Source organism: Bombina bombina, chromosome 6, assembly GCF_027579735.1.
Source record: "Bombina bombina isolate aBomBom1 chromosome 6, aBomBom1.pri, whole genome shotgun sequence".
In the NCBI taxonomy this organism is placed as follows: domain Eukaryota; kingdom Metazoa; phylum Chordata; class Amphibia; order Anura; family Bombinatoridae; genus Bombina; species Bombina bombina.
The window spans coordinates 1,086,605,464-1,086,617,304 of NC_069504.1; the positions used below are offsets into that span (position 1 = coordinate 1,086,605,464).

Sequence of the window (11,841 nt, forward strand, 5' to 3'; positions counted from 1 at the left end):
CAATCAACCAATCAGATTTTTCTACCTTAATTCCGATTGGCTGATAGAATCCTATCAGCCAATCGGAATTCGACGGACGCCATCTTGGATGACGTCATTTAAAGGTACCTCATTCCTCGTTTAGTCTTCGTGCCGGATGGATGCTCCGCGGCGGAGGAGCGAAGAAAGAAGATTGAAGATGCCGCTTTGCTTGAAGACATCGCCGGATGGAAGTAGACATCGCCGGATGGAAGAAGACTTCACTGCCGCTTGATTGAAGACATCGCCCGGATGGAAGAAGACTTCGCCGGATGGAAGAAGACTTCACTGCCGCTTGATTGAAGACATCGCCCGGATGGAAGAAGACTTCACTGCCGCTTGATTGAAGACATCGCCCGGATGGAAGAAGACTTCACTGCCGCTTGATTGGACATCGCCCAGATCGGATGAAGAGTTCTGCCCGGCTGGGTGAAGACAAGGTAGGGAGATCTTCAGGGGGGTAGTGTTAGGTTTTTTTTAAGGGGGGTTTGGGTGGGTTTAGAATAGGGGTATGTGGGTGGTGGGTTTGTAATGTTTGGGGGGGGGGTATTGATATTTATTTCAATGCAAAAGAGCAGAATTCTTTGGGGCATGCCCCGCAAAAGGCCCTTTTAAGGGCTGGTAAGGTAAAAGAGCTTTGAACTGTTTAAATTTAGAATAGGGCAGGGAAATTTTTTATTTTGGGGGGGCTTTATTATTTATTAGGGGGCTTAGAATAGGTGTAATTAGCTTAAAAATCTTGTAATTTTTTTTATTTTTTGTAATTTAGTGTTTGTTTTTTTTGTAATTTAGTTTAGGATTATTTTATTGTATTTTAGTTTAGATATTTGTAGTTTTATTTAATTTATTGATAGTGTAGGTGTATTTGTAACTTAGGTTGGGATTTATTTTACAGGTAAATTGGTAATTATTTTAACTAGGTAGCTATTAAATAGTTATTAACTATTTAATAGCTATTGTACCTAGTTAAAATAAATACCAAGTTACCTGTAAAATAAATATAAACCCTAAAATAGCTACAATGTAATTATTAATTACATTGTAGCTATCTTAGGGTTTAATTTATAGGTAAGTATTTAGATTTAAATAGGAATATTTTAATTAATAATATTAATATTAATTAGATCTATTTTAATAAGAATTTAGTTAGGGGTGTTAGCGTTAGATAGGGTTATTATACTTAATATATATATATATATATATTATAATAACGATATTAACTATATTAACCCTAATATAATTAGGGTTAATATAGTTAATATATATAATATAATAACTATATTAACTATATTAACCCTAATATAATTAGGGTTAATATAGTTAGCGGCGGTGTAGGGGGATTAAATAGGGGTTAATATTTTTAAAAATAGATGGCGGCAGGGTAGGGGGCTCACTTTAGGGGGTAGGTAAGATAGATGGCGGCGGGGTAGGGGGCTCACTTTAGGGGGTAGGTAAGATAGATGGCGGCGGGGTAGGGGGCTCACTTTAGGGGGTAGGTAAGATAGATGGCGGCGGGGTAGCGGGCTCACTTTAGGGGGTAGGTAAGATAGATGGCGGCAGGGTAGGTGCTCACTTTAGGGGGTAGGTAAGATAGATGGCGGCGGGGTAGGGGCTCACATTAGGGGGTAGGTAAGATAGATGGCGGCGGGGTAGGGGCTCACTTTAGGGGGTAGGTAAGATAGATGGCGGCGGGGTAGGGGCTCACATTAGGGGGGTTATAGATTAATATAGCTGGTGGCGGGGTCCGGGAGCGGCGGTTTAGGGGTTAATACATTTATTGTTAGTATAGTGAGGGGGGATAGAGGGTTAGACGTGTCGGGCTATGTTTGGGAGGCGTGTTAGACAGTACGGGGGATTTTATAACTTTAGTCAGGTTTTGTAGGCGCCGGCAGTTTCTAAAGTGCCGTAAGTCACTGGCAGATTTCTGGACATCGCTGGTTTGTCAGACTTACGGCACTTTAGCCTCTGACGGCGCTGTATATAGGATAGCTCGAGTTGCGAGCTGAAACTGTGGGCGGCGGGGGTTCCCTCGCTTGCGCCGCAAACTACGATCTTTATCGGATTGCGCCCCTAATTATGACTGTCCTGTCCCTTTAAGTCTAAACACAACTTAAATCCTTTATTTCCATAGCATTTGTATGTGTCTCATGCAGACTAGCAAGCCATAATTATTTACTTTTCATGATTCAGATAGGGCATGCAATTTTAAACAACTTTCCAATTTACTTTTATCACCAACCTAGCTAAACCTAGAAGGTTCATATGCTAATTTCTTAGACCTTGAAGGCTGCCTCTGCATTTTGACAGTTTTTCACCACTAGAGGGCGTTAGTTCATGTGTTTCATATAGATAACATTGAGCTCACGCACGTGTAGTTACCTAGGAGTGAGCACTGATTGGCTAAAATGCAAGTCTGTCAAAAGAAGTGAAATAAGGGGGCAGTCTGCAGAGGCTGATACAAGGTAATTACAGAGGTAAAAAGTGTATTAATATAACTGTTGGTTATGCAAAACTGGGGAATGGGCAATTAAGGGATTATCTATCTTTTAAAACAACAGAAATTCTGGTGTAGACTGTCTCTTTAACAACCACTTGAAATCCATGCTGAGAGTGCACTAATACCGTTCTGCACAATCTAGTACAAGCATAGGGTGAGCTAAAACGTATTGGGGGCAGTAAGATGCTTTACTTACATTTTTTTGGGGCGTCACTCTCAACCTTCTTATCAAGTAGTGAGCTTCTATCCCCTTGACCAGTTGTGCACATATATACACTTCCTTTAGCTTTAACAGCAATTCAAACAGTTTTAACTTATTTTGCTAAAATAAAAATATTTGAAGGGACAGTCAACACCAAATTTTTTGTTGTTTTAAAAGATAGATAATCCCTTAATTACCCATTCCCCAGTTTTGCATAACCAACACAGTAATAATAATACACGTTTTACCTCTGTAATTACCTTGTATCTAAGCCTCTGCAAACTGCCCCCTTATTTCAGTCCTTTTGACAGACTTGCATTTTAGCCAATCAGTGCTCACTCCTCTCTAAATTCACGTGCATGAGCTCAATCTTATCTATATGAAACACATGAACTAATGCCCTCTAGTGGTGAAAAACTGTCAAAATGCATTTAGATTAGAGGCGTCCTTCAAGGTCTCAGAAATTAGCTTCTGAACCTCCTAGGTTTAGCTTCAACTAAGATACCAAGAGAACAAAGCAAAATTGGTGATAAAAGTAAATTGGGAATTTGTTTAAAATTACATGTCCTATTTGAATCATTAAAGTTTTTTTTTTGGACTTGACTGTCCCTTTAAAGGGTGCCATTTCATGTGCAAGATATTTTTATGAGTTTTATTTCCCTTTAAGGAATAGTTTCAGTGTAGTCAGAGATACAATTCCTTTAGTAGGCAGAATGTGTTCTCTCTTTTTCTATAGATAAAATTCCATGCGCTGCCTGGGGTTACATGTCCTTATCCAAAACAGTCCTCTGAAACCAGGAAGTGACGTCACAGCATAAACAACAAACGCTGCAGTTAAGTGTGGAGCTGTCTCTTCTGATGCACCTTATACTGCTTTTCCGAGTTCCTGATCTGTGAAGATACTACTCCATATGAGCCTTTATTTATTATTATTTTGTTTAGATCTTGATGATTGTGGATGTATAAATAGTGGTTTGTGAACGTAACAAAAAAAAGAGAGAAGTTGTAAGAATATAATTCTGTGTGTTTACAGTTATCTAACACAACTGTTTTAAATGAAAGCCATGTAGTTATGGTAAAGGAACATAAAAGTCGAAATTAAACATTCATGATTCAGCGCAGCGCGTGGAATTTTTAATTAACTTTCTGGTTTACTGCTATAATCACACTTACTTTGATCTTTTGGTATCTTATGTTGAAGACCATACAGTAGGTAGGGTCAGAGTCCTGAGCACTATATGGCAACAGTGTTTGTAACAATGTTAGTACTATACTAGTACTATAGGACAGCTGGACAGCAGTGTTTGCAACAATGTATAACCATATAAAAAATATAGCGCTATATTCAAGCCCATTTAGATTACTATATGCACAAAACAAACAGGTCTTAGCGTTTTCAGGTAAGCTTGTTCACAGAAAACGCAACACAAGTTGTTCTTTATATAGTGAGTAATTAACTCAATTAGCAAGATAAGTGTGACCAGAATAGCTGTTAGTTGGGATAATCATATGAGATGTAATATTAATGGGCTTGAATAAAGTGTTCTTTATAACTGTATACTAACAGCATGGGCAGCTGATCTTTTGGATACACCGGGGGTGCCTAATAATTCCTAAAAGCAGCTGGGTTGAGCTGTAACCTCCAGGGTTGATTACCCCCCTCCTATTCATCTCAAGCAATTGCTGCCTGTTTCAGCCTCAAGAAAGTTACAGGTCATTGGATGGTAGCGTCTACAGTGTGTCCGGGCCGGATACAGAGGCTTGAAATAATGTAACTGATGCCTGCAAATGAAGAATCAGGGTTGAGCCCAATAACAAGAGCAAAGATTGCAGCCACCAATCAGCAGCTAGCTCCCAGTAGTGTATTGCTGATCCTGAGCCTACCTAGTATGCTTTTCAATAAAGGATACAAAGCAATATCATGAAGAAATGTTATAAATAGGTTTAAAATTACATGCACTAGATCAGGAAAAGAAACATTTTTGGGGTTTTCATGTCCTTTAAGCAAAGTATGAATGACTTGACAACTCAGTAGCCAAGTCGATTGTTTCAACCTCTGAGGCTTCAGATGAAGAAAAAGTCCCCTCCTATAAGTCTCCTGGAAAGAGATGAATCATACAGGGAGGTTTCCAACACTTTTTGGGAGGAAGCATGCAAGTTGGCATCCCACTTCTCTGATGACAGGACATGTAGCTGTCCAATAACATGAAAGCTATCTCTGGAACCGCCCCCAAGTTTCCCTAGCTGCAGAAAAACTGTTCAGTGGCAGCTGCTATTCTGTACCTGATGCATTTGAGTGTTCTGCAAATCAAGATGATGGACCATTCTAAGATTAAATGTATCAGAGCCCAGGGAGAACAAATGTGCCATATTCTCTAAGCAACTGGATACTTCTCCTGTCGCCCCCTTATGCTTGAGATATATGCAATTGTCATGCTGCCTGAGATTTTCACAGATGTTAAATGGGACAGTAAATACTTTAAATATTGCAATATGAAAGGCTTATAGGACATTAAACACTTGAGATGGTAATATAAAATGATAAATTGTATATATAAATACAACTCTGGCAATAGTACTTTCATTATTTATTTTTGTCCTCTTTGCCTGTAATTCCATTCTGAAATTGTGAGCTAGAAATGGAAGTGCAGAACACCGTTATATCCAGCACAACCATTGGCTGCACACTCTAGTGACCCTATTTATAACGGTCCCTAATTGCCACAGCTGAGAAGGTAACACAAGTTACAATATGGCAGCTGCAGTGTTTTATAGACACTAAAACTTTACGCTTATTTTGTCACAACTAATGAAACTTTAAAAAATACATCTGCATGTTAGTCATGGACTAATCTTTTCTTGAATGCATCATTCTATCTAGCATGTATTTAGTGTTTAATGTCCCTTTATTATATAAAGTAAAACAACTTTTCTGTTGTGCTCTACAAATAAACCATAATAATAACTTTTGGTGTAGTTTGTCTGAAATTTGTGGGCGTCTCCAGTCCTGATAACTGAAAGTGCGCATAACAGGGCATCACATACCTATACTTGCCACATATCTGTCCCTAATTTACAGTTTGTTATCATTACTTCTGAAGCCAAACAATGGAGATTTGTGTTTACACAATGATAGTCGCAGAATCAAGTCTGGATTGTCTGCTCCAATGTTTCTCTATTGCGGTCCTCAAGTACCTACAACAGGCCAGGTTTGCATAACAGCTGAACCAGTGCACAGGTGAAATAATCAGCTGATGGGTGAGAGCAGGTTAGTAACCATGGTTACTGATCAACTGATTACTTCACCTGTGTACCGGTTCAGGCTATAATGAAAACCTGGCCTGATTGGGATACTTTAAGGTACTTTCATGATTCCAATAGGGCATGCAATTTTGACACCCTTAGATAACCGACGACGTATGTCCTCTAAAAAAACTTGTTGGTCTTGGAAAGCGGTGGAATGTGATCCTGATCGCTTCCAGCCTAATTCCGGTTATTGCAGTGATGCCTTGATATTCAAGGCATCCTGCAATAACGTTTTTAGCCATCCGACGGAGAGAGAGACACTCTGTGGCCCTCTCTGCACCGGACATCGATGAACGCAATCATTGGTGGATGGGATCCGGATGTGGGACGGGGCCATCAATGCATATGGTAAGAGGGGGGCGGGATCCCTGGTGGCACTCACGGGGTTGGGAAGCCGCTACACTACAGAAAAATATTGTTGTAATAAGTGGGTAGAGAGTGGGGAGAGAATTGGTAAATATAAGATCTAAGGGATCTAGGAGGGAAACTACTAATATAGAAAAAGCAAAAAAAAAAAAAAAAAAAAATTTTTTTGTAAACTGGGTACTAGGGCAGACAGCTGCCAGAACCCAACATGGCTCCCAATAAGGTAGAGGGGGAGGGTTAGAGAGCTGTTGGGGGGGGGGGGATCAGGGAGGTTGGGGGCTAAGGGGGATCCTACATACATGCAAATAATTTATATTAAAAAAAAACTTTTATTTTAGTACTGGCAGACTTTCTGTCCAGCACTTAAGGAAGGCGGGGGACAATTGTGGGGTTGGGGTGGAGGGAAGAGAGCTTTTTGGGAGGGATCAGGGGGTCTGAGTGACGAGGTGGGAGGCTGAATCTCTACACTAAAGCTAAAATTAACCCTACAAGCTCCCTAATTAACCCCTTCACTTGCTAGACAAATACACTTGTGATGCACAGCAGCATTTAGCGGCCTTCTAATATACCAAAAAGCAGTGCCAAAGCCATATATGTCCTGCTATTTCTGAACAAAGGGAATCCCAGAGAAGCATTTACAACCATTTGTGCCACAATTGCACAAGCTGTTGAGTAAATAACTTCAGTGAAAAACCTAAAGTTTGGTGAAAAAGTTTGTGAAAAAGTGATTTTTTTTTTTTATTTGATCGCATTTGGCGGTGAAATGGTGGCTTATGTCATGGTACAGGTAAATATATATATTATATATATATATATATATATATATATATATATTAGATATATATATATATATATATATATAATATATAAATATATATATAAATAGGACATGGGAATGTGTTTATGTATGAAACCATCTTTTTGTCAGATATTACTAAAGTAAGGGCTGCAATTCTGATGTCAGGATTGATTCAGGGCCCCATGAGTTGAATAAACATTTCAGGACTAAATTGCAGACAGGATGTCTCCAGAGACTTTGACATTAAAGCATTTGCTCTTTAGTTGGAAGTGCAAATTTCATAGCACTCTTTACCCCATGCAGTGAATGAAGACAAAGTGTCTGGGAACTTTCTTTAAGGTAGGATGAGATTTGGGGGAAGGAGCAATGTTGGGGGAAGAAATAACTTCACAGCTATGTGTAAATTATCTCCTGTGAAATCTATACGTGCAGGAAGCAAACAAGTCAACATTTGCTGTCCCTATATGGCATAAGTAAAATTAATTACATTTTGAAAAATAAATAATGCCAATAATTTCATGTGTGTTATATATATATATATGGAATTGGAAAATATTATATTAAATGAATAATTGCTGCAGTGAATAGATATATGAATAAATAAATTCAAATCTGTAATAGATTAAATGGAAATTACAATAAACCAATTGTTAAAAAACAGCATAGAAATTAATACATGTGTGTGCATATATATAACATCATTTTTCTATCTTTCAGATGGACCATAGAGGAATTCATGCAGGCAGAACTTGTTGGAGATGTAGAACAGGCTGTATCTGTGTAGATACATACATATAACAGATGTATAAATGCCAGGAAACTGATAAAATTGTAATGGATTTTAAGCTAATAATTAGCAATATAATTCTTTTAATATAAATTAATATTAAAAAGAATTTGATGTTTCATATTAAAATAATCAGGAAAATGATGTGTTACTACCCCATTTACAATTAATATTGTAATTTATTAATGAAATAAATTATAATATGTTTAACAGGGAAAATTAAATTAACAGTATTAAACTGCTTTGATATAGTATAATGCTAAAGGCACATGATGTATCATATCAAAACGATCAGAAAATTGATATGATGTTGCACCATCTATAATTAATATTGTGAGTGATTGATACAGGAAGTTATGATCAAATGAATAACCATTTCATAGAAATAATGAGTTGTTTAAAATGTTGGATAATAAATGTATTGCTGTGTTGTATGTCTACTGCCACCCGAGGGCCGGAACCCGGTATGACAATTAAAAGATTTAACTGTTAAAAGATGCGTTTCCATGGTGACCGAGGGCCAATCCAAATAGACATCCCATCTAACCAATGGGATGGTCAGATCTCGTAGGGCCGCCCCATGGTTTCATAAATGAGTGAAAACTTATATAAGTATTAAGCAGGAGAGAGAAAAGGGACAGACACAGATTGCTGACTTGAATGATCTACTGCTGGGCGTTTGAAATACATTCATTCTGAGCAAGCTGATCTACCTTTCTCATTGATTGCAAAATGTACTTATATGAGATGAAACAAGGAGTTCTTGATAACTGAACTATCAATTTTGGTAACGTATATATGTGTATATATATATATATATATAAAAAGAAAGAGGGTTGTGGGTAAATAGCTGAGTATTTTACTTAGAATCCCATTATGTTAATTGAATGAAAGGTTATTTGTAAATAAAGCTGGTTTTAAAGGTAAACTTTTTATGGGCTTTGTAAAAAGTATAGCATATCTTAATAGTCTTCTTAAACGTATATAATATTGTGTCATATTCTGGTATTACAAATATATTCCAATATGTTCATAGATATTAACTAAATAAAAGAATTCAAATATTTATATTAATTTTATGGTTTCTAGTAGATGCATATAGATTGAGGGTTTATATTTTAAAGGATAATTATTAAATGTATTGTATTATAGCCCTGCCATAGACTGATATATTATTTGGAGAGCACTACTGAAGATTTTTATAAATATACTGACACATGAAATATACCAAAATGGGCCTAGATCAATACTTTGGGTTGTCTACTACACTACAATTAACCCTACAAGCTCCCTAATTAACCCCTTCACTGCTGGACATAATACACATGCGGTGAGCGGCGGCATTTAGCGCCTTCTAATTACCAAAAAGCAACGCCAAACCCATATATGTCTGCTATTTCTGAACAAAGGGGATCCCAGAAAAACATTTACAACCATTTGTGCCATAATTGCACAAGCTGTTTGTAAATAATTTCAGTGAGAAACCTAAAATTGAGAAAAATTTAACGTTTATTTTAATTTGATCGCATTTGGCGGTGAAATTGTGGCATGAAATATAACAAAATGGGCCTAGATCAATACTTGGGGTTGTCTACTACATTAAAGCTAAAATTAACCCTACAAGATCCCTAATTAACCCCTTCACTGCTGGGCATAATACACATGTGGTGCGCAGTGGCATTTAGCGGCCTTCTAATTACCAAAAAGCAACGCCAAAGCCATATATGTCTGCTATTTCTGAACAAAGGGGATCCCAGAGAGACATTTACAACCATTTGTGTCATAATTGCACAAGTTGTTTGTAAATAATTTCAGTGAGAAATTTGGCGGTGAAATGGTGGCATGAAATATACCAAAATGGGCCTAGATCAATACTTTGGGATTTCTTCTAAAAGATATAAGTGTTCCAATGTAACTGACGGTAATTTTGAAAAAAACAGAATTTATGTTTACCTGATAAATTTCTTTCTCCAACGGTGTGTCCGGTCCACGGCGTCATCCTTACTTGTGGGATATTCTCTTCCCCAACAGGAAATGGCAAAGAGCCCAGCAAAGCTGGTCACATGATCCCTCCTAGGCTCCGCCTACCCCAGTCATTCGACCGACGTTAAGGAGGAATAATAGCATAGGAGAAACCATATGGTACCGTGGTGACTGTAGTTAAAGAAAATAAATTATCAGACCTGATTAAAAAACCAGGGCGGGCCGTGGACCGGACACACCGTTGGAGAAAGAAATTTATCAGGTAAACATAAATTCTGTTTTCTCCAACATAGGTGTGTCCGGTCCACGGCGTCATCCTTACTTGTGGGAACCAATACCAAAGCTTTAGGACACGGATGATGGGAGGGAGCAAATCAGGTCACCTAAATGGAAGGCACCACGGCTTGCAAAACCTTTCTCCCAAAAATAGCCTCAGAAGAAGCAAAAGTATCAAACTTGTAAAATTTGGTAAAAGTGTGCAGTGAAGACCAAGTCGCTGCCCTACATATCTGATCAACAGAAGCCTCGTTCTTGAAGGCCCATGTGGAAGCCACAGCCCTAGTGGAATGAGCTGTGATTCTTTCGGGAGGCTGCCGTCCGGCAGTCTCGTAAGCCAATCTGATGATGCTTTTAATCCAAAAAGAGAGAGAGGTAGAAGTTGCTTTTTGACCTCTCCTTTTACCTGAATAAACAACAAACAAGGAAGATGTTTGTCTAAAATCCTTTGTAGCATCTAAATAGAATTTTAGAGCGCGAACAACATCCAAATTGTGCAACAAGCGTTCCTTCTTTGAAACTGGTTTCGGACACAGAGAAGGTACGATAATCTCCTGGTTAATGTTTTTGTTAGAAACAACTTTTGGAAGAAAACCAGGTTTAGTACGTAAAACCACCTTATCTGCATGGAACACCAGATAAGGAGGAGAACACTGCAGAGCAGATAATTCTGAAACTCTTCTAGCAGAAGAAATTGCAACTAAAAACAAAACTTTCCAAGATAATAACTTAATATCAACGGAATGTAAGGGTTCAAACGGAACCCCCTGAAGAACTGAAAGAACTAAATTGAGACTCCAAGGAGGAGTCAAAGGTTTGTAAACAGGCTTGATTCTAACCAGAGCCTGAACAAAGGCTTGAACATCTGGCACAGCTGCCAGTTTTTTGTGAAGTAACACCGACAAGGCAGAAATCTGTCCCTTCAGGGAACTTGCCGATAATCCTTTTTCCAATCCTTCTTGAAGGAAGGATAGAATCCTAGGAATCTTAACCTTGTCCCAAGGGAATCCTTTAGATTCACACCAACAGATATATTTTTTCCAAATTTTGTGGTAAATCTTTCTAGTTACAGGCTTTCTGGCCTGAACAAGAGTATCGATAACAGAATCTGAGAAACCTCGCTTCGATAAAATCAAGCGTTCAATCTCCAAGCAGTCAGCTGGAGTGAAACCAGATTCGGATGTTCGAACGGACCCTGAACAAGAAGGTCTCGTCTCAAAGGTAGCTTCCAAGGTGGAGCCGATGACATATTCACCAGATCTGCATACCAAGTCCTGCGTGGCCACGCAGGAGCTATCAAGATCACCGACGCCCTCTCCTGATTGATCCTGGCTACCAGCCTGGGGATGAGAGGAAACGGCGGGAACACATAAGCTAGTTTGAAGGTCCAAGGTGCTACTAGTGCATCCACTAGAGCCGCCTTGGGATCCCTGGATCTGGACCCGTAGCAAGGAACTTTGAAGTTCTGACGAGAGGCCATCAGATCCATGTCTGGAATGCCCCATAGTTGAGTGACTTGGGCAAAGATTTCCGGATGGAGTTCCCACTCCCCCGGATGCAATGTCTGACGACTCAGAAAATCCGCTTCCCAATTTTCCACTCCCGGG

The 11,841-nt window shown here is 38.7% G+C and overlaps 1 protein-coding gene across 1 annotated transcript in view; it reads left to right on the plus strand.

Annotated features, from left to right (window-relative positions):
- DENND11 (DENN domain containing 11) overlaps positions 1–9,049 on the plus strand; it is a 159,786-nt gene extending 150,737 nt beyond the window's left edge. The window contains exon 9 of the mRNA XM_053718996.1: positions 7,906–9,049. Coding sequence (XP_053574971.1) covers positions 7,906–7,972 — 67 coding nt within the window. The 3' untranslated portion in view covers positions 7,973–9,049. The remainder of the gene's footprint in view (positions 1–7,905) is intronic.
- Positions 9,050–11,841: the final 2,792 nt, after the last annotated feature.